General features: G+C 43.1%; 1 protein-coding gene across 1 annotated transcript in view; it reads left to right on the top strand.

Annotated features, from left to right (window-relative positions):
* Positions 1-24647, top strand: part of kcnh6a (potassium voltage-gated channel, subfamily H (eag-related), member 6a) — a 115990-nt gene that overhangs the window by 5524 nt on the left and 85819 nt on the right. Inside the window, exon 2 of the mRNA XM_060902098.1 lies at positions 24196-24426. Within this exon, the coding sequence (XP_060758081.1) occupies positions 24196-24426 (231 nt within the window). The remainder of the gene's footprint in view (positions 1-24195; positions 24427-24647) is intronic.

The following is a 24647-nucleotide window of genomic DNA, read 5'->3' as shown; positions in this document are numbered from 1 at the left end:
TTAGTTCTAGTGGAGTAGGTGTGGCCTCTGTATATTTAGTTCAAGTGGAGTAGGTGTGGCCTCTGTATATTTAGTTCAAGTGGAGTAGGTGTGGCCTCTGTGTATTTAGTTCAAGTGGAGTAGGTGTGGCCTCTGTGTAATTAGTTCTAGCTGAGTAGGTGTGGCCTCTGTATATTTAGTTCAAGTGGAGTAGGTGTGGCCTCTGTGTATTTAGTTCTAGTGGAGTAGGTGTGGCCTCTGGATATTTAGTTCAAGTGGAGTAGGTGTGGCCTCTGTGTAATTAGTTCAAGTGGAGTAGGTGTGGCTTCTGTGTAATTAGTTCTAGTGGAGTAGGTGTGGCCTCTGTATATTTAGTTCAAGTGGAGTAGGTGTGGCCTCTGTGTAATTAGTTCTAGCTGAGTAGGTGTGGCCTCTGTATATTTAGTTCAAGTGGAGTAGGTGTGGCTTCTGTGTAATTAGTTCTAGTGGAGTAGGTGTGGCCTCTGGATATTTAGTTCAAGTGGAGTAGGTGTGGCCTCTGTGTAATTAGTTCTAGCTGAGTAGGTGTGGCCTCTGTATATTTAGTTCAAGTGGAGTAGGTGTGGCCTCTGTGTAATTAGTTCTAGTTGAGTAGGTGTGGCCTCTGGATATTTAGTTCAAGTGGAGTAGGTGTGGCCTCTGTGTATTTAGTTCAAGTGGAGTAGGTGTGGCCTCTGTGTAATTAGTTGTAGCTGAGTAGGTGTGACCTCTGTATATTTAGTTCAAGTGGAGTAGGTGTGGCCTCTGTATATTTAGTTCAAGTGGAGTAGGTGTGGCCTCTGTGTAATTCAGTGGCGGCTGGTGGGCTTTGAAATAGGGCAAGCTCAGTTTTAGGTCTACATAATACAATTTTTCAATTATTTGTTATTTGTCATGAGTCAATTTGTTGTTATGTGGGTCTGTCTCAGAAACTGGTCTCTCATTTGGGACATTATGGTCAAAAAATAAATTTTCTAATTTTACTATTTTTTTTTTTGCATTTACCTGACACTCAATGTTTCTTTTATCATGTTTAATAAGAATAAAGATAGCATCTTGCTTTATCTGGCCTCCACTGTGGAATTTTTTTTTTTATTACAATTCAAATGTTTTTGTAACATTTTTTGAAAATATTGAATAAATTTCCTCTTTTTGATTGCCTGGGTTAAAAATGCCAAGTTATGATGACTGAATTGATTATTCACTTAAATATGAATAATATGATACATTTTGGGTATTTGATATGGCAAAATAGGACACAATGGAAAAATCAAGAACACACCGGAAAGATGAGAATAACGGCGGTGGCAAAAGAACAGCGACTGTACCGGCTGAAGGTCGCGCGGGTCTCTGCTGCGGCGCGCGAGCAACGGGACATCACTACCGCACCAGATGGAGCACGAGGTGGGGGAGGGGCAAAATGACTGGCCGTACTTTGCCATGATAGCAGATAGATACCAGCTGTTAGCAGCTAGCACTGCAGATCCCAATTAGGCTCAAGCTAGCCTACAACCACGTTGATTGAACTACAAATGAAATAAACGATTGAATTCACGAATCATCAAACTGATAGAATGGATGAAAGTTAACGGAGCACAACGAGTAATATTTACATTTATTTACAGAGTAATGTACAGAGACATCAATGAGAAGAAACGTTTATATGAAAAGATATTCGGACAGCACTTTGGCACACAGCTACACTTTCTCGACATCCGCTAGGGACTGACTGATCATGCTTCCGTGTTCCTCGCCGAAGTACAGCGACCGCCCCCTCCTCATGTCTTTCAAACACCACCTCCAATAATCCTTTATCAGCCGGGCTTCTTGGCCCACCCATGTCCCGTTTACCTCCAGAGATACCTGGCTTCCCTGGAAGTGACGATTTTGTTGATTTTAACCAATAACAACTAGCCGAAATTGGCTGTTCAGAGCCCTCTCGTAGACTGCAACGGATACCTGGCTGCCAGCAGTGTTGCCAGATACTGCTGACGTTTTCCAGCCCAAAACATGTTCAAATCCGCCAAAATGCACTTAAAACCGCCCAATCTGGCAACACTGGCTGCCAGTCCATAGAGCCCATTGAAATAAGAAAGGTTACAGCCTGACAGCAAAAGTGATTCTCGTAGCGAACTGCAAGTTCGTCAGACATCACTCAAATAAGTTACAGGATGACATAGGGATAGTTATGAACGTAAATACAATCTTGGGCATATATAATGTTATGCAAGTTATTGTTTTAATGAGAATTCAATGTCGTAGACGCCGCAGTTTGGGGAGAGAATTTTAGGGGAAGTTCGGCTTCCCTTGTTGTCTCTGAGAAATCGCCCCTGGTGTAATTAGTTCTAGCTGAATAGGTGTGGCCTCTGTATATTAGTTCAAGTGGAGTAGGTGTGGCCTTTGTGTATTTAGTTCAAGTGGAGTAGGTGTGGCCTCTGTGTAATTAGTTCTAGCCGAATAGGTGTGGCCTCTGTGTATTTAGTTCAAGTGGAGTAGGTGTGGCCTCTGTGTAATTAGTTCTAGCTGAGTAGGTGTGGCCTCTGTATATTTAGTTCAAGTGGAGTAGGTGTGGCTTCTGTGTATTTAGTTCAAGTGGAGTAGTGTGGAGTGGTGTGAGTGTGAATGGTTGTCTGTGTCTATGTGTCAGCCCTGTGATGACCTGGCGACTTGTCCAGGGTGTACCCCGCCTTTCGCCCGTAGTCAGCTGGGATAGGCTCCAGCTTGCCTGCGACCCTGTAGAAGGATAAAGCGGCTAGAGATAATGAGATGAGATAGCTTATACAATGAATTGCATCTTATGTCATGAGCTCATTGATACCTGAATTAATCCCTGAGGTGGACGTGCCACAATGGTAATGTACTTTGTGTCCAGTGTATTAATTCATTATACCTTCGTGGCGGCCTGGTCGACAAGTAGGTTCAGTAGACTGTTAATAAATCTGTCAGCGGTGATTTTTGTTCAGCAACTAAAAAAATCAGTACCCCATGGGTCCATGTGGCTACTGCTTATAAATAAAATTGTTTTCTGATCCCATGTCCATACAGTAAATATCGCATATATACATGTTATCAGTGATACTCGCTTCATCTCCTGCAAGCGTCACCAAGCTGTGAGCAGCATCAGGGCTTGGGGTATTTTGGTTACTCATCTCATCTCATCTCATCTCATCTCATCATCTCTAGCCGCTTTATCCTTCTACAGGGTCGCAGGCAAGCTGGAGCCTATCCCAGCTGACTACGGGCGAAAGGCGGGGTACACCCTGGACAAGTCGCCAGGTCATCACAGGGCTGACACATAGACACAGACAACCATTCACACTCACATTCACACCTACGGTCAATTTAGAGTCACCAGTTAACCTAACCTGCATGTCTTTGGACTGTGGGGGAAACTGGAGCACCCGGAGGAAACCCACGCGGACACGGGGAGAACATGCAAACTCCACACAGAAAGGCCCTTGCCGGCCCCGGGGCTCGAACCCAGGACCTTCTTGCTGTGAGGCAACAGCGCTAACCACTACACCACCGTGCCGCCCGTATTTTGTTTACTGATTTTGTTTACTGCGTTTTGTTCAAAATACAGTGCTGTGAGCGAGATCTATTTTCAAAATAGTAAGAAAGAAAGCACTTGTTCATGAATTGTCTTAGAAGCATTATTTAGTACTAATGAGCACATTTTGTTTCACAAGTGTAGTGTAAAGACTCTAAAATAAAATACAATAAAAAAAATGAAAGCGAATATCAGAAGTCTGATATCGGCTTTTCAATATATCTGCCAAAAAGCCCCCCCCCCCCCCCCCCCCCCAAAAAAAAAAAAAACAACTTACAAAACCTTTCATTTGACCTTTCAGAAGGACTAAACAAAAGCTGTGATAATCTCATCTCATTATCTGTAGCCGCTTTATCCTGTTCTACAGGGTCGCAGACAAGCTGGAGCCTATCCCAGCTGACTACGGGCGAAAGGCGGGGTACACCCTGGACAAGTCGCCAGGTCATCACAGGGCTGACACATAGACACAGACAACCATTCACACTCACATTCACACCTACAGTCAATTTAGAGTCACCAGTTAACCTAACCTGCATGTCTTTGGACTGTGGGGGAAACCGGAGCACCCGGAGGAAACCCACGCGGACACGGGGAGAACATGCAAACTCCACACAGAAAGGCCCTCGCCGGCCCCGGGGCTCGAACCCGGACCTTCTTGCTGTGAGGCAACAGCGCTAACCACTACACCACCGTGCCGCCCAGCTGTGATAATCAAAAGGTAAATTTTCTTAAAATAAACACCGCTTCCTCGATGTCGAATCAGTAGCCTTGGCGAACCACGAGGTGAATTTCGTTTATCTTTTTATCTGCCGATTATCTTCCGATACTATGAAGTTATAACAAGGTTTCTCTTACTTTGTTTCTGGTTCTGATTGGTTCCGAAGTTTATCAAGAAGTAGAACGGGTCGTCGAACTTGATCAGGATAAGTGCTGATTGATTACGAAGTTTCGCTATTGCTGCACTCATTCTTACAACACAATGACATAGCGGCTTCACCACTCGTTCTTGTGTACCTTTGATAACTTGAAATCAACTGTTCGTATCACAAGATCACGATTACGCCGTTCTGGTGATTGTAATGCTTATGCGTATGTGTAGTGCGCTATTGTTACACTCATTCTTACATTCTTACAACACAATGACATAGTGGCTACTGCCTCGCTTTGCCTCTGTGAGGCAGTAGCCACAAAAACATACTCTGTTTCAAACATTACTCAGACATCCTTTCTTCAGGAAATCTCGTTACCTCCGCCAAGGAGGTTATGTTTTCAGTGTGTTTTGTTTGTCTGTCTGTAAGCAGGATTGTGCAAAACCTATTGATACGGTTTCCATAAAACTTGGTGGAAAGGTGTAGCATGGGTCAAGGAAGAACCCATTACATTTTGGAGAAGATCTGAGTCACAAATTTATTTTCTCTTTCGATAACATTGCAAGATACGGCATTCAGCCTTCATGGACGTCTGCACTCAACGATGCCATACATCTTTAAATCCAGTAGAGATTGATGGTGATAAAACATAGCCAGTGTAGAAATACACGACTGTATATCACAATCCAAATTCCACATTCATGTCGGCACATAATTCTAACAGTTTTGGAAATATATCCAGTCGTTCTGGTTTCAGATTTGGATACCCTAGAAGAGTCGAGTTTTGTCCTGGATGGAGATTGGCGCTCTCTAAATGCCCTTCTCGTTAATTTATTCACTTGACATAAACATATGAATTATGAAAGGAATAAAACACTTGAGGCAAGCTACAGTAGGAAAATAATCAATGACTGGTGTGAAGCTGAATTCTTGTTACTGTCACAATGTTGATTATTTTCCTATAACAGCATGTCCCAAAGAGTTTTATATCCTATACCACAACAAAGCGAATGATTTTTATTTAGTAAAAACACACTTTAAAAAAAATTTGTTTATTGGTACATTTAATTCATGTGGAATGTCTGCAAAACAAGATGCCTCCTGTTATCACCAATAGTCGTTCCCTTAGTTTCTTTTGAAATTCGAGAACCAAGAGAGCGCAAAGCCCTCTGTCCATTGTGGAAAATTTAATTAGAACTTTACCTCAGACTCTTACAAAGCACTGACACTGGAGACTCCTTCCATAACTGTTACATAAACATCTCCTTACAGAAAATATTGGCATACCAATGACACTTTAAAACAAAAGAACAGTGGTGGGTTTCCCAAAAGCCTCTTAACGCTAGTCTTAACTAGGAGAGAGAGAGCGTTCATTGTGCTGCTCGCTCTACCATTTAATGATGATCTTTGTGCCATGATGCTTTTGGGAAACTCAGGCCAGTTTATTGCTAGTAGTCATATCAGACGCTCGCTGGCCGTGCTGTGAAAATTGTCCATGCAGACACTCATCTAAGTTTCCAAATCTGTAATTGCTTAACTCTTGAATATTTTCTATCATGAATATGATCATTAAAAAGCTTATAATTTCTGCTTTCCAAAGAAATGTATCTGGTTAAGATCTGTTCAGTACTTTTGGAGTAACGGCAGGTTGAATTCGGTACAACAGAGTAAAAACTCTGCTCACGGGACGTCTGGAAACTGCTGGTGCTTTTCTTTTTGAGTCACTGGAAAGCAGTCTCTCTCTCTCTCTCTCTCTCTCTCTCTCTCTCTGTCTCTTCTGATTGGTTTCCGACTGGATTACAGTACTTGTGAATATCAATCAGATAACTTTTTCAGGGATGTTCTCTCGCTCTCAGTGTTTCTAATGAAGAATTCAGCAAAATTTTCCCTCTGCTAGTTTTGATGTTATGATTCACGGGAGACTTTGAAGTGAGTTTTCATAGGTTTACCTACTTATTTTTTCAAGTCAAACTAATTCCATCCATCCATCCATCCATCTTCTACTGCTTATCCGCATCTGGGTCGCGGGGGTAGCAGTCTAAGCAGAGCAGCCCAGACTTCCACCACCTCCACCAGCTCTTCCGGGGGAATACCGAGGTGTTCCCAGGACACCTCAACTGACTCCTTTCGATGTGGAGGAGCAGCGGTTCTACTCCGAGTCTCTCCCCAATGACCAAGCTTCTCACCCTGTCTCTAAGGGAGAGCCCAGCCACCCTGCGGAGAAAACTCATTTCTACCGCTTGTATCCGTGATCTTGTTCTTTCGGTCACTACTCATGACCATAGGTAAGAGTGGGAATGTAGATGGACCAGTAAATTGAGAGCTTTGCCTTTTGGCTCAGCTCTCTCTTTACCACAACAAACCAGTTTAGTGTCAGCATCACTGCTGACGCTACCTCGATCCTTCTGTTCAACTCCCGCTCCCCTTTACCCTCACTCGTGAACAAAACCCCGAGATACTTAAACTCCTCCACTTTAGGTAGCAACTCCCCCCTGACCTGGAGTAGGCACTCCACTTGTTTCCGGCTGAGCGCCATGGCCACGGACTTGGAGGTGCTGATCCTCATCCCAGCCGCTTTGCACTCAGCTGCAAACCGTCCCAGCGCATGCTGTAAGTCACAGATTGATGAAGCCAATAGGACCACATCATCTGCAAAAAGCAGAGACATGATCTTGATGCCACCAAACCAGACACCCTCCGCCCCTTAGCTGTGCCTAGAAATTCTGTCCATAAAAGTTATGAACAGAACCGGTGACAAAGGATAGCCTTGGCGGAGTCCAGCATGCACCAGGAACGAGTCTGACTTACTGCTGGCAATGCGAACCAAACTCCTGCTCCGGTCATACAGGGACCGAATGGCATGCAGTAGTGGGCCCTGAACCTCATACTCCAGAAGCACCCCCCACAGGGCACCACGAGGGACATGGTCGTAAGCCTTCTCCAGGTCCACAAAACACATGTAGACCGATTGGGCAAACTCCCATGCACCCTCCAGTACCCTTGCAAGGGTAAAGAGCTGGTCCAGTGTTCCATGACCAGGATGAAAACCACATTGTTCCTCCTGAATCTGAGGTTCGACTATCGACCAGACTCTCCTCTCCAGCACCCCAGCATAGGTTTTCCCAGGGAGGCTGAGAAGTGTGATCCTCCTATAGTTGGAACACTCTCTGGTTCCCCTTTTTAAAAAGGGGGACCACCACCCCAGTCTGCCAATCCAGAGACACTGTCCCCGACCTCCACACAATGTTGAAGAGGCATGTCAGCCAAGACAGCCCAATAACATCCAGTGCCTTCAGGAACTCAGGACGAATCTCATCCACCCCAGGAGCCCGGCCACTGAGGAGCTTTTTAACCACCTCGGCAACCTCAGCCCCTGTGATAGGTGAGTCCTCCCAAGCACCCTCAGACTCTGCATCCTCCTAGGACAACATGAAGGTGGGATTGAGGAGATCCTCAAAGTATTTCTTCCACCGTTGGATGATGTCCCCAGTTGAGGTCAACAGCACTCCATCCTCGCTGTAAACAGTAGGGACAGAGCACTGTTTTCCTTTCCTGAGCCGCTGGACAGTTTGCCAGAATCTCTTCGAGGCTGACCGAAAGTCACTTTCCATGGCCTCTCCGAGCTCCTCCCACAGCCAAGTTTTTGCTTCAGTGACTGCCAGAGCCACATTCCGTTTGGCCCTTTGGTATCTGTCAGCTGCCTCTGGAGATCCACAGGCTAACCAAGTCCGATAGGACTCCTTCTTCAGCTTGATGGCTCCCCTCACCACAGGTGTGCACCAGTGGGTTCGGGGATTACCACCATGACAGGCACCAACAACCTTGCAGCCACAGCTCTGCACAGCCGCCTCAGCAATGGAGGTGCGGAACATGGTCCATTCGGACTCAATGTCCCCATCCTCCCCCGGTATGCAGTTAAAGCTCTGCCAGATGTGACAGTTGAAGATCCGACGGACAGGAGCCTCTGCCAGACGTTCCCAGCATACCCTTACTACTCATTTGGGCCTGCCTGGTCTGTCCGGCCTCCTTCCCCGCCATCTGATCCAGCTTGCCACCAGGTAGTGATCAGTTGACAGCTCTGCTCCTCTCTTCACCTGAGTGTCCAAGACATACGGTTGTAGATCAGATGAAACAACTACAAAGTCAATCATCAATCTGCGGCCTAGAGTGTCCTCATGCCACGTGCACTTATGGACACCCTTATGCTCGAACATGGTGTTTGTTATGGCCAAACGGTGCATGGCACAAAAGTCCAACAACTGAACACCACTCGGGTTCAGATCAGGCAGGCCATTCCTCCCAATCACACCCCTCCAGGTCTCACTGTCATTGCCCACGTGAGCATTGAAGTCCCCCAGTAAAACAGTGGAGTCCCCTCATGGTGCACTGTCTAGCACTCCACTCAAGGACTCCAAGAAGGCCGGGTACTCCGAACTACCATTTGGCGCATAAGTGCAAATGATAGTCAGCAACCGTTCCCCGACCCGAAGGCGCAGGGAAATGACCCTCTCATTCACTGGGGAGAACTCCGACGTTAGCCCGCCAAACTGGGGGGCTACCAATAGCCCCACCCCTGCCCAGTGCCACTCACCCTTGGCAACTCCAGCATAGAAGAGAGTCGAACCCCTCTCCAGAAAATTGGTTCCAGAGCCCAATTATGCGTTGAGGTGAGCCCAACTATATCTAGTCGGTACCGCTCAACCTCATGCACAAGCTCAGGCTCCTTTCCCACCAGAGAGGTGACATTCCATGTCCCAAAAGCCAGTTTTGTCAGCTGGGGATCAGTACTCCAGGGCCTCTGCCACCCAATCCACAGTGCACCGGACCCTTACGGCACCTCCTACAAGTGGTGGGTCCACAGGAGAGTGGTTCCGTGTTGCTCATTCGGGCTGGGCCCGGCCGGGCCCTATGGATATAGGCCCGACCACCAGGTGTTCACCGACAAGCCCCTACCCCAGGCCTGGCTCCAGGGTGGGGCCCCATTATCCTTGGTCCGGGCGAGGGTACTCGGATACCTGTTTTTTCTTTCATAAGGGTCCTTTTTGAACCGCTCTTCGTCTGACCTCTCATCTAGGACCTGTTTGCCTTGGGAGACCCTACCAGGGCAATTGCCCTGACAACATAGCTCCTAGAATCCCTGAGGAACTCAAACCCCTCCGCCACGTTAAGGTGGCGATTCAAGGAGGGGATCAAACTAATTCATGTAAATAAATAACTATTTTAGACTATAACTGGAGTTGTTTCAATGAAAAATATTGAGATCTTAGTCGTCGGAATGATATTTAAAAAAAACGAAAGGAAGTCAGAAACACGAGTGTCAATTTCAATTCAGTTAATGTGAATTGTTTATTGGATGTGGCTCACACAATTTTTTTGAGGTTCACACTGAAAACTGTGAATATTAATTGAAATAATCATTTATATTCTTTCATATAAACACTAGTAGGCCCTACTTATGAGAAATACAAAGGCCTACAGAGCACAAAGAGGGTGTCAGGGTGCAGGAGAGAGCATGAGGAGCAAACGGCAGAAGAAGCCAAAACAGTAGACTAGAATTGTGGTCAAAGAGAGGGGCAGTTGTCGGTCGATCAGAAAATGGAATGTCGGAGGCGAGACTAAGAGATGAGGACGGGGAAAACGTAAACAAAGGTCGAATAGCGAACTGGCAGGCAGAAAGTAAATGGCTTGGTACGACAGGAGGTAAACACTGAACAATACTTTGCATTGAATGTGAGTGGAGTTTAAGTAGCAGAACTGATTAAGGTGGAAATGAGTGACAGGTGTACTCAATAGGCTGGAGACAGAGGGCGCTGTGGTTTATGGGAAGGGTAGTTCATGGTGGCCATGTTTGGAGGCTGTTTCGAGCTTGTGCTGTCAACGCTGTTACTGACAGAGGGTATTCGAAATATTATTTTATTCCTTTTTTAGCGAGTGTACCGATTTAACGTTTTTACCCAATTAGCATAATTAATACTAATTAAATACTAATTTGCATAACTTGTTTTTACTAATGGTTCAAACTTTGTATTCAGTATCCAACCATCTATGCTCCTGCCAATTTCCATCTAAATATCTTGAAAAATAAAAAAAAGTTATTAAGAAAAAAACTTTTGATCTCATTGGTTAATGAGGCCCATTTTGGACCATGTGATCCTCATACAGAATATTACAGCAGTTTTCAAAAAATTAAGCCGTTTCTTCAATCTTTGATTTGTAATATCTCAAGAACGGATAAACATATTTTAATTCTGTAAAAAGTATGTTGTTCTGCATTCAATTCTGAATTCAGTAAGAGCAGTTTGGATTGAATTTGAGTTTTCACCTGATATGCCTGTTACTAGGTTTGGATTATGTGGTGCCTCCAATATACAAGTTCCTGTGAATGAGTTACGATAGAAATGATGACGTATTAGAGTGAGTGCATTAAGATAAATCTTGTAGCCACTGTCAGATCTGCTGTGACAGAAAATTAATCAAGGGCAATTCCATGTAAATGTCAACCTCACCATGCAAAAATAAAGCAACATGTAATACATCAAAACCACTCCCAGAGATATCACCTAGGCCTGTATTTTACAGATGTGAATAAGTTGAACCAATTTGTCACAAGAATTGTTCCCTTCACCTTAATATGTCAGTCTTTCTTTCTTATAATGTAAAACCCAAGCTAAAATCAACTTTGATCATGTACAATTCTATATTATTGCCACAAGCCACAGAAATGTATGCTAAAATCCACAAAACAGCAAAACAATAGCCATCCTAAATATTATTTAAGAACTTTGATAGTTTTAGCTGATATTTAGAGAGTTTTTCAAAGGGTTATGGTGGTTAAATTGCTGATTTTCTAAACATATGCCATGTCCATTTCAGACGCGTCACATCCATAACAGAATTTCGTCACATCCATAACGCTGACTTTTCCTTCCGAAACTCTGCATGAAATACAAAATATTTTAAACAAAGATTTTTTAATATTCACCTTGGACCCCTCTATCAAATGGATATCTCCATTTCGTCATTAGGTTTACAATTTCACAGAGTTTGATAAAAATGTACAGTCACCCAAGAAAAGTGATACTTTTTCTGTCACATCCATAACGCATCTTTTATTGGCATTTTCTGGCATGCCCTAGATGTACTATGGGAATTGTTCTTGTTCTATCACTTCTCCAGTATGGTACAGCCTTAAAATATGCAACACCTGTTTAAATACTGGGAGACAATAAAACATGCACTGGGTCATTTGTTGCCATTTTGAGTTCAAGTGTCATGTCCATAACGCTGGAATTGCTCCAACACTTCTGGCCAGTTAAACTGCTCTGTGGTGTATAGTATGATGAGCTGAGTTAATTAGGTTTCCAGGCAAGCAAAACACAGAATTGTTTGTTTATTTATTTAAATGCAAATTGAAAGTAATTTCTCAGCCTGAATCATTAATGCAGCTTTGATTTAATGTCTCTGTTGCATGTGTGTGGGACTTCCCTTCCTGCACACAGATTTATTAAATTACTCAAAAGCATCGTCATATCAGGGCTTTAAAATAATGAGGAAGTCTTCTAATTTAACTCATGGGAATTTACTCAGCATACAAGACTGTACACAGGACATAAGGCGTTGTGTGTGTGTTATAGCTATGACGAGTGCGTGTCTCCATACCTCTCTCCCAACCCGCTAAATCTAAGTGCGTTTTGTTGGCTGCTAGGCAACCATCAAGCGCTTTCCATTTGGCAGAAGCATTACAGAGTGATAACGAGCGTGCCCATGAAGTCTTCACCAAACCAATTAACGCCGAGCCGAACAGAAAGGTCGAGGAAGAAAAGGAGACGAAGACGCGGAAGAGAAAGTGCAGTCATGAGTCGGTTTGTTTTGTCGAGTCTCCATGACATGCGAGGAGGAACACTGTCCATCACACATCCTCGCATGCCGTGTAAGACGTCACACTCCGTCCAGCTGCTCTCGCTGCACTGCTGAGCTTTCTGAGGGGCAGTTGGAGGGATGGGTTGAAGGATGAGGGGGTTGTTTGTTTTCAGGTCTGCTGGGATGCCGTGGCAGAAATAACTCCTACAATCACTGGAGCTGTACAGAATCACACTGGGCTTACGGGTGAAAGATAATTATACAGACAATGACAGAAGGGGAAAAGATCACAGATAGTCATTGATGATCCAGCTCGTTTTAGCTGGGTTGAACTTGAACCGTCCTGATTCTGTGCCAAATTTATCCAAATTTTGAAAACAACTATCATACCTAGCACCTGGTCAAGACCTGGTCTAGCTGACATTGAGTCGTAAAGTGGTCAAGATCGAATCTAAAAAAAAAGAAGAAGAAGAAAACTATTAAATCCATCGTTTTTGGAACCATAGCCTTTCAGCTAGTTAGCTAAATTCGTGAATTGTGCCATGAGTAGGCTGTTGCGTCTTTCCGTACTTTGTGCATGCAAAAAGAAAAGTCAACATAATCATTGTTTTTATACGTAAACTCTCAGTCAAGATCAAGACCGTATTTAGTAAGATCAATGTCAAGTCCAAATGCCGAAGTTAATACTTTGGCTTGGAAGACACCTTAAGACCAAGAATGTCTTGACTTGACTCCTACAGTCCTAATCGTAGTATTTTTGCGTGTTTTAAACAATAGATTGTGTTAAAGGGTACTGGTACCACATGGAAACATGATCAAAGTTGATTGTACAAGCCCTAATTATGATAATACACACAAGTGCAGCCACCTGATTAACTATCGTAAGAACTTTAAGCACTTAAAAGTCCAAAAGCACATGAAGTTTTATCGCACATGGGGAACCAATATGGCGTCCAGGATGTGAGATAACCAGGTACTAGAAGTTAAAGTGACACAAGTTGATATATTAAAAAGATGAATAGCACCCTGTGGGGCTAGAATAACCCCTAGATGCTTGAATCACACGCTGTATTGCCTGCTGCTTCATGCCTGTGAAGGGGAACGAACTGGAAAAAAACAGCACGCTAATGTTTACACTTGGGTACGGAAACAGCTGAAGTTTATCCTCATTATACAACCCCGATTCCAAAAAAGTTGGGACAAAGTACAAATTGGAAATAAAAACGGAATGCAATGATGTGGAAGTTTCAAAATTCCATATTTTATTCAGAATAGAACATAGATGACATATCAAATGTTTAAACTGAGAAAATGTATCATTTAAAGAGAAAAATTAGGTGATTTTAAATTTCATGACAACAACACATCTCAAAAAAGTTGTGACAAGGCCATGTTTCCCACTGTGAGACATCCCCTTTTCTCTTTACAACAGTCTGTAAACGTCTGGGGACTGAGGAGACAAGTTGCTCAAGTTTAGGGATAGGAATATTAACCCATTCTTGTCTAATGTAGGATTCTAGTTGCTCAACTGTCTTAGGTCTTTTTTGTCGTATCTTCCGTTTTATGATGCGCCAAATGTTTTCTATGGGTGAAAGATCTGGACTGCAGGCTGGCCAGTTCAGTACCCGGACCCTTCTTCTACGCAGCCATGATGCTGTAATTGATGCAGTATGTGGTTTGGCATTGTCATGTTGGAAAATGTAAGGTCTTCCCTGAAAGAGACGTCGTCTGGATGGGAGCATATGTTGCTCTAGAACCTGGATATACCTTTCAGCATTGATGGGGTCTTTCCAGATGCGTAAGCTGCCCATGCCACACGCACTAATGCAACCCCATACCATCAGAGATGCAGGCTTCTGAACTGAGCGCTGATAACAACTTGGGTCGTCCTTCTCCTCTTTAGTCCGAATGACACGGCGTCCCTGATTTCCATAAAGAACTTCAAATTTTGATTCGTCTGACCACAGAACAGTTTTCCACTTTGTCACAGTCCATTTTAAATGAGCCTTGGCCCAGAGAAGACGTCTGCGCTTCTGGATCGTGTTTAGATACGGCTTCTTCTTTGAACTATAGAGTTTTAGCTGGCAACGGCGGATGGCACGGTGAATTGTGTTCACAGATAATGTTCTCTGGAAATATTCCTGAGCCCATTTTGTGATTTCCAATACAGAAGCATGCCTGTATGTGATGCAGTGCCGTCTAAGGGCCCGAAGATCACGGGCACCCAGTATGGTTTTCCGGCCTTGACCCTTACACACAGAGATTCTTCCAGATTCTCTGAATCTTTTGATGATATTATGCAATGTAGATTGCATAATATGTTCAAACTCTTTGCAATTTTACACTGTCGAACTCCTTTCTGATATTGCTCCACTATTTGTCGGGGCAGAATTAGGGGGATTGGTGATCCTCTTCCCATCTTTACTTCTGCGAGCCGCTGCCACTCCAAGATGCTCTTTTTATACCCAGTCATGTTAATGACCTATTGCCAATTGACCTAATGAGTTGCAATTTGGTCCTCCAGCTGTTCCTTTTTTGTACCTTTAACTTTTCCAGCCTCTTATTGCCCCTGTCCCAACTTTTTTGAGATGTGTTGCTGTCATGAAATTTCAAATGAGCCAATATTTGGCATGAAATTTCAAAATGTCTCACTTTCGACATTTGATATGTTTTCTATGTTCTATTGTGAATACAATATCAGTTTTTGAGATTTGTAAATTATTGTATTCTGTTTTTATTTACAATTTGTACTTTGTCCCAACGTTTTTGGAATCAGGGTTGTAACATTATAATGAGCGAGGTCGCAACAAACATGGTGGAACCGGCGGCCTCCGACATGCTCGAGAGCCTTCAAGCTCACGGGTGCATTTAGATTTGAAATATTTCAATTCTAACCTGTATGAAAGTTGATGTAATAAGTAAAGCTACCAATTAGCGTTATTTTGTAAGCTGTCATTGCCTGTCAGTCACCTGTCCAGCAGCATCGTGGCAAAGTTGGCATCAGATGCTGCATTTGTTTTTGCCTTTTTGGCCCTCCATCGGGAAAGCTGGCCAGCAATATTTACTCTGAGTGTCTGCTGTGTTTTTTTTTCCCCCTCTCTTTTCTGGTGCATTTTGCCTCTGACAATGTCAGATACTGCTTTAAAATCGTCGTTTTTTTGTCTCAATTTAGGAGTCTTTGTTCGATCTGGGCGATCCACCATGTTTGTTGTGGCTCCATGGTCACAACCTCTGACCCGCGCATGACCTCATGTGACTTTTCTGAACTGGCTGCTGAGCGAGCGGTTTGTAAACAGACTATCATGTGGTTAGGATGCCTTGCTTTAGGAAATAAAATGCATTGAAACAAGATGATGCATATCAGCTATGGGGAAGGGTCCTAGTTCAAACAATTCAGAAAGGAGAATGATTAAGTGATTCCTGAACCAGCACATTGACATTTGTCACTTTAAGTGTGGCCAATGTAAACATACTTGTTATCTTGGATGAAAAAGAGTTATCTTCAAGTCAGTATGGAGAGCGGAGAAACCAAATATCTGTATGAACCTTAGGAAAAGGACGATCCGTATCTGGGAAATGATTTCAGCAGCGAATCATCAGATGATTTGAATGATTAAATCAGTGGTGCTTTGCAAGGCAGGTCAAAGGGTTCGGCAGCTATCTGGTGCTGATATGGAAAGTGTGCGAAGCGGAAAACTGACACTGAATGCGTTTGTTGTAAAGAGCACAAACTTTTATGCAATATAATACAGGCACAGTCACTGAATTGTTTCACAGATAAACCTGGTTTGGAAACGTATGTCACACACAAGCCTGGGTTGGAAACGGACTATATACAAGCCATGATAGACTGTGTGTAGCATGTAGCATGTGTAGCGTGTGTAGCATGTCGCATGATAGCATGGTAGCCTGATGTGAGAGGGACGACACCAGATGGAGAACTCACAAATCGGTAAAGAACCTATTATCTATCGAAACTCAGTGTGTACACGTGTTTATGTATATGTGTGTGTCCATAGTAGCTACAAAGCCTAATTATTTATTGAATGTGTGAGCAATGTGCCATGATGGTTTTCATGGTCTAATTATAGGCCTTGTGCACTGAAGGATACGGAGCTTCATACTGAAGGGAACATGGTAAAGCACCGACCTGATTTTTGATGGCTTTTGTGACCGTATGTTACCCAATCGCGGGTGCAAGGCAACGTATCTCATAAACACTTGACCACTGGACAACGAAATTTGCATCTTTATTTCCATAGATGGGTTTTTATCTCATCTCATCTCATTATCTCTAGCCACTTTATCCTGTACAGGGTCGCAGGCAAGCTGGAGCCTATCCCAGCTGACTACGGGCGAAAGGCGGGGTACACCCTGGACAAGTCGCCAGGTCATCACAGGGCTGACACATAGACACAGACAACCATTCACACTCACATTCACACCTACGGTCAATTTAGAGTCACCAGTTAACCTAACCTGCATGTCTTTGGACTGTGGGGGAAACCGGAGCACCCGGAGGAAACCCATGCGGACACGGGGAGAACATGCAAACTCCGCACAGAAAGGCCCTCGCCGGCCACGGGGCTCGAACCCGGACCTTCTTGCTGTGAGGCGACAGCACTAACCACTACACCACCGTGCCGCCTGTTCAAACATCAGAACGGGAAAAACTGTGATTTCAATTTTTGTGTGACTTTCTTTCACTGTGGCATGGGTGTTGGTTTGAGCCAGATGGACTGGTTTTTTTGAGTATTTCAGAAACTGCTGATCTCCTGGGGTTTTCACACATAACAGTATCTAGAGTTTACACAGAATGGTGCGAAAAGCAAAAAACACTGAGTGAATGAGAATGAGAGACAGTTCTGTGGTTGGAAAGTAAACAAACACCTTGTTGATAAGAGAGGTGAGAGGAAAATGGACAGATTGGTTTGAGCTTTTTTGCCAGGAAGGATATAGTAACTCATAGCAACTCTTTACGACCATGATGAGCAGAAAAGCATCTCCGCATGCAACAGCAGAACAGAAGAACATATTGGGTTCCACTCCTGCAGCCAAGAACAGAGATCTTACAATCAACAAGAAGTTCCTATTAAAGTGGCTAATCAGCTTGCATGGCCCGAATCCCTTTTCCGTGGATGGTCTTGGAATATTGTTGGCACAGCATCAGGTTTGAGTCTAAGGCGGTCTGTGTAGCCCAAGAGCTCGGCCTATAGATTCCTTTCAAAGCAATCGAGATCAAAATGGTCCTCGCAAAGAACAGAATTTCTCCCAGAGCAGGGTGTTTCTAAAGTGTGACCTGTTTCCAAGCTGTGTAGCCACTGTTTAGCAAGTTGTTTACGTTGCTTGGTTGTCAGCAATGGAACAAACACACACACACACAAAAAATGTTTTCCCTTATTATCAAGTTTATTGTTTTTGCAATCATTGGCTTTGCGCTCAGCTCCAAACCCTTTTTTTGGAGCCTTAGCCTTTACGTCAGCTAATTAGCTTAATTCGTAAATTGTGCCATGAGTAGGCTGTTGCTTCTTGCCGTACTTTGTGTCTGCGAAAAGAAAAGATAACATAATCATTGTTTTTACAAACTCTCATTCAAGATCAGACCATATTTAGCAAGACCAATGACCATGACTGAGATAAGTCCAAATGCCAAAGTCAATACTTCTGCTCCGAAGACATCTCAAGACCAAGAATGCCTTGACTTGACTCCTACAGCCCTAATCGTACCATTTTGTATGTTTAAACAATAGATTCAGAACACAATTCAAGAAATAAACTCCAAGAAATATGAGCATGCCGCTGCTTTCTAATAAGGTTAACGTTGAAAAGTATTCCAAGTTGACTTTCCAGCATCTACATACTGTATACCTTATCAGAATTTCTCTGTGTCTGATATAAAGTGGGTGGGGCTAACATTAGGTAAGGCATGCATGAAGTTCCATCACCAATCGCAAGGCTGATGTGATTTGTCCTTCTTACACACTTCACAGACACCTCCATGAACGTATGCCAAATATACGCGTATGGGTCAAGCCAAAGAGAGTAGAGGTTTAGAAACGCACAAATACTGGATCACTGGCAAGACTTCGCAATAAGACATGAAAGCAAGATGGTGCTGAGAAGAAACTATTTAATGCAAAACAGGTAAACACAATCAGGAAAGAAGCCAGTGATGCACATGAAGAATTAACGAGCCCGTCAATGACGGCGTAGCTCACTCCGGCCCCGTCTAGTCCAGAAGGAACGATCTAAAGTGGGCCACCTTGTGCAATAAACGTTGCAAGCTATATATACTGTATGGTATACAAGCTATATATAGAAGCGATATCCACCCTAGGAATACCGACCTATTTGCCAGAAAAAATCCAAAACGGCGAGGAATTGACCGAGAAGAAGCGATTTTTGTTGAACTGCTCATTAAGGTTTAATTAGTCCATAACTTCATTAATAATTGCAATTATGCAAATCTGGGTTGAAATTATATGCACCCTAGGTACCCCTACCTTCATGGCAGAAAGAATAAAAATCGATGAAGACAAGGGAGTAACTTTGATTTTGACATTGGTGGGGACACAAAAGTGATCCAAGGCAGTTACCAATATTCGTCTGTAGGTGGCAGTAAAGGACCATGGATTTGTTGTATCTAGCCTAGCCTAGTAGTAGTAGAAAGAGGTCTCTGTAAAACGGTGAACGCAGCAGGCTCAGCAGCAGACTCAGCGGCTGTCACGCTGTTGATTCTGAAATGCAAGTCGCATATCTGCATGGCCATGCAGTAGCCTACATCTGACTACTTACATTCTGTAAAACCATCAGGTCTATAAATTTAACATTCATTCATCGAGGATATTATCTAACACCAAGTTACATTGCTCCAGCATTCCTTTTCTCTGCAGCTATGCAGTAGCCTAGCTCTGATGCGTCCTGTCAAGTTGCTAAACCTGCCTAAGGAGCCGCAGCAATACTTTTATGAAGGGTTTCCATACATCAAAAGGATTTTGTTGAGTTTTTAAAGCTCGACGGAAACCCTGCACTTACATTCTTGACTTTGAAGAAGGATGAACGAATGTCTCGTTTCTTGGGAGGGGGGCCGTCATCCATGATACTCAAGTCAGCATGCGAGTCGTAGGGTAAGCATGCATGGACATTGAAGTCCAGCTCAATTTGTAGGCTGACGGAGAGTGGGGGGTGCGTGGGGTAGGTCAGGTGTGTACGTGTGAGATACGGGGGGTTGATGGGCGGGTAGTCACGGCTGCTGTGGGAAGTGTGCTGCTTTTACAGCAGATGGAGTGACAGCTGGGATAGCCAACCATGTAAGTTAGCGAGAAACAGGTAGCTAATCAGAGAATGATATCTACGTTAGAGGGGGGATTATTAGCAGTGTCATCCATTTAACCCTTTGTGTGCCATATAATCATTGCTCAGGTTAGGACATTGGTTTTATTGATCGTGATTACACAGTAGCGGCTGAATATTGGTAGGGACACGTCCTTAGCGTCCCTGCCCAAAATTACGCCCTAGGATGAAGAATTGATAGAGAAGAAGTGATTTTCGTGAAATGTGGATGATGACGGACAACACATGATGGCACAAACTCATCACCTGTCGATCAGATGAGCTAATAAGGGCAAATGTTTATGCATCAATGACATTGTTGTAAGTGTGCAGAAAAGACAGACAAGCATTTGAAAGCTAAACTAGCGATTAGCAAGCATAACCAGCTCACTGGAATAATTGTATACTTTAATCAGATCATAATCACATCAAGATTTGGCATTGAATTCTGCTTGCAATCAAGCATGCTCATTTGCATATTAGGCCACGCCCAGAATCCTCATATTGTTCTGATTTAGTGAATTTAGTTGGCACCTGAGGAGTGTTTGTTTTATTTATTATCTTTCTCCAGTTTTCTTTCTTTCTTTCTTTCTTTCTTTCTTTCTTTCTTTCTTTCTTTCTTTCTTTCTCACTAAAATCTGCATCCCACTCGTCTGACCTTTGGGTACCACCAGTGACATTTTTTCATCCAGGACTCTCCACATGTTTTTTTTTTCTTTCTTTCTTTTTGTATCATTTTGTTCCATTTCCTTTTATGTCCATTTCAGCCTCCTCGTCTTTTTCTCAGCTGTCGTCATGATCTTTTCTCTCTCCTCTGTCCCCTTTCTTCATCTCTCTATTCATTTCACTTCAACACATCTCCGTGCACTTCATCAGAGACCGTCTCATTTCTGGGCAAGAAAATGAACTGTAGTAGAGTTTGTTTTCTTTTCTTTTCAAACCTGGCCACGCTTTTATCTCTTCACTGATCTTATAAGGCAGTTTTAGCTTGAGTCACACTTCCTCAGCTCTCATTAATTCATTGTGTTTAACTGCAATTAGCAGGAATCAAACCTGTATCTCGGTCACATGAGCTACTGTTACGGAGCCTTTACTGGAACATATTTCATTGTTCTTAGTTTCATGTAAGATTTATTTTTATTACTAATTTATAGTTTTTTAAAGTTGATTTTAGTGTGTGGATCTCTTGAGTAAATTAATGTTATTTTACATGGTTTTGTGAAGATATAAAGTTTATCTTCGAGTGGTGAATGTACAACCCCGATTCCAAAAAAGTTGGGACAAAGTACAAATTGTAAATAAAAATGGAATGCAATAATTTACAAATCTCAAAAACTGATATTGTATTCACAATAGAACATAGACAACATATCAAATGTCGAAAGTGAGACGTTTTGAAATTTCATGCCAAATATTGGCTCATTTGAAATTTCATGACAGCAACACATCTCAAAAAAGTTGGGACAGGGGCAATAAGAGGCTGGAAAAGTTAAAGGTACAAAAAAGGAACAGCTGGAGGACCAAATTGCAACTCATTAGGTCAATTGGCAATAGGTCATTAACATGACTGGGTATAAAAAGAGCATCTTGGAGTGGCAGCGGCTCTCAGAAGTAAAGATGGGAAGAGGATCACCAATCCCCCTAATTCTGCGCCGACAAATAGTGGAGCAATATCAGAAAGGAGTTCGACAGTGTAAAATTGCAAAGAGTTTGAACATATCATCATCTACAGTGCATAATATCATCAAAAGATTCAGAGAATCTGGAAGAATCTCTGTGCGTAAGGGTCAAGGCCGGAAAACCATACTGGGTGCCCGTGATCTTCGGGCCCTTAGACGGCACTGCATCACATACAGGCATGCTTCTGTATTGGAAATCACAAAATGGGCTCAGGAATATTTCCAGAGAACATTATCTGTGAACACAATTCACCGTGCCATCCGCCGTTGCCAGCTAAAACTCTATAGTTCAAAGAACTATATCTCTGTATCTCTGATGGTATGGGGTTGCATTAGTGCATGTGGCATGGGCAGCTTGCACATCTGGAAAGACACCATCAATGCTGAAAGGTATATCCAGGTTCTAGAGCAATATATGCTCCCATCCAGACGACGTCTCTTTCAGGGAAGACCTTGCATTTTCCAACATGACAATGCCAAACCACATACTGCATCAATTACAGCATCATGGCTGCGTAGAAGAAGGGTCCGGGTACTGAACTGGCCAGCCTGCAGTCCAGATCTTTCACCCATAGAAAACATTTGGCGCATCATAAAACGGAAGATACGACAAAAAAGACCTAAGACAGTTGAGCAACTAGAATCCTACATTAGACAAGAACGGGTTAACATTCCTATCCCTAAACTTGAGCAACTTGTTTCCTCAGTCCCCAGCCGTTTACAGACTGTTGTAAAGAGAAAAGGGGATGTCTCACAGTGGTAAACATGGCCTTGTCCCAACTTGTTTGAGATGTGTTGTTGTCATGAAATTTAAAATCACCTAATTTTTCTCTTTAAATGATACATTTTCTCAGTTTAAACATTTGATATGTCATCTATGTTCTATTCTGAATAAAATATGGAATTTTCAAACTTCCACATCATTGCATTCCGTTTTTATTTACAATTTGTACTTTGTCCCAACTTTTTTGGAATCGGGGTTGTACGTATATATAATGAGTAAGCGAAGTGAACGAGTGAAAATATTTATGAGAAGATAAGCATATCTTTGCAATACCGTGTAATGATCTTTATATTATATGGACATATGAACAAAAAATAATTTGCAAGTCAATCAAAATAATTTTAATTTCGTCATTTTGACAACGTGTGTCTAGTCAGCAGGAAAACACTGGGAGTGACGTCATTGGAGTGAAATAGGAAATATTACACATCCAGGACACTTTTTCAATGGAATAAAACGTGTTCTATTCCCTTCTAGCGGGTTTCATTCATTTGGTTTGATAGCATGCGATATTGTTTGCATATTGCTTATCCTACGTGTATTACGTCACTCTACTCAATGGAGAATGAGCGTTGAATATGGTTTACGATATTGCATGGTTGTCAAGACAACATGACGTCACACATCGGAGACGTAAAACTTCCATGCTAGCGAGTGGCAACAAACATGGCCGCCAGGTTTGCTTCGTTAAATATGGAAGATTTTGAGAGAATTTTGAAAGAGAAAGACACGTTGAACACCTGAAAGGAATGTGTATGTGTAATAGTAATAATAATATTGGCTGGGGCGGCACGGTGGTGTAGTGGTTAGCGCTGTCGCCTCACAGCAAGAAGGTCCGGGTTCGAGCCCCGTGGCCGGCGAGGGCCTTTCTGTGCGGAGTTTGCATGTTCTCCCCGTGTCCGCGTGGGTTTCCTCCGGGTGCTCCGGTTTCCCCCACAGTCCAAAGACATGCAGGTTAGGTTAACTGGTGGCTCTAAATTGAGCGTAGGTGTGAATGTGAGTGTGAATGGTTGTCTGTGTCTATGTGTCAGCCCTGTGATGACCTGGCGACTTGTCCAGGGTGTACCCCGCCTTTCGCCCGTAGTCAGCTGGGATAGGCTCCAGCTTGCCTGCGAACCTGTAGAACAGGATAAAGCGGCTAGAGATAATGAGATGAGAATATTGGCTGGCTTTTTTTCGTGGTATATCAGATATATTCCATTCAGCTACTTGTCTTCGACTTGTTCAGTACCATGCTAGCTGAATGGAATATATCTCATCTCATCTCATTATCTGTAGCCGCTTTATCCTGTTCTACAGGGTCGCAGGCAAGCTGGAGCCTATCCCAGCTGACTACGGGCGAAAGGCGGGGTACACCCTGGACAAGTCGCCAGGTCATCACAGGGCTGACACATAGACACAGACAACCATTCACACTCACATTCACACCTACGCTCAATTTAGAGTCACCAGTTAACCTAACCTGCATGTCTTTGGACTGTGGGGGAAACCGGAGCACCCGCGAAAATAAATGTTGACAAAAATTGCTACGATGTTTGTTGTTGTGAACGAGCAAGTCACCAGAGGTCCATAACCGGGGTCCATAACCAGGATCCGTACCGTAGGATATGGACCCGCTCGCCAGCCAATCAGAGTGCGGGATTTGATGAAATCAGACTGTGAAAAAAATAAAGAGAATTATGTCTTGGTTTTGGTTCTCCATGTCCCGGATGGAGCTCATATAAAAAATATGAGTGATGTATTTCCCAGTAACACACTTGTATTTATTTAATATAATGTTGTACGTAATCAAAGTATATTTCTATTTTGTTTTTATCTAATCAAAATCTTAACATTTTAAATATTCCAGGACAGAAAGTAAATGTAAAATCGTGTATTTATACAATCAATCAATCAATCAGTAAAGGGAAAGAAATGGAAAAAAAGTAATATTAGGATAAATATTTTATCCAGATTATTTTTCATGTTTATTTTTTTCCCTTGAAACATGGACTAATCTGTTTTTGTGACAGCTTTTTACTTTATAAATCATATTAAACTTCACTACAGTTTTGTCCTCTGAGTAAAATCATTATTATTATTATTATTATTATTATTATTATTATTTTCTTGTATGCCTCTCAGACCGCAAGTTCCTGATTGCCAACGCCCAGATGAAGAACTGTGGCATCATCTACTGCAACGAGGGCTTCTGCCAGATGTTCAGCTTCTCGCGGGCCGAGATCATGCAGCAGCCGTGCACGTGTCATTTCCTGGCAGGACCAGGCACCATGAAGAGCGCGCTGGCTCAGCTGGCCCAGGCCCTGCTCGGCTCCGAGGAGCGTAAGGTGGAGATCCTCTACTACTCCAAAGAAGGTATGCAGAAGAGACCAGTGGAGCAGAACAAGGGAAAAGAGAGTAATGGAGAATATCATGTGAATATTAGGGAAGTATCACAGCACAGCCCTCCTGTTAACTAAAATCGTAGCTCAACGTTATGCGTTAGCTCCATCTTTGGTCAGTGAATGTTGCTTCACAACAGATGTGTCACATCTGTTCAAACTGTTGTGTCACACGGCAGTGTAACACACCCAGAG

Source organism: Neoarius graeffei, chromosome 20, assembly GCF_027579695.1.
Source record: "Neoarius graeffei isolate fNeoGra1 chromosome 20, fNeoGra1.pri, whole genome shotgun sequence".
NCBI classification, from domain to species: Eukaryota; Metazoa; Chordata; class Actinopteri; order Siluriformes; family Ariidae; genus Neoarius; species Neoarius graeffei.
This window is presented reverse-complemented; position numbering and strand designations above follow the sequence as displayed.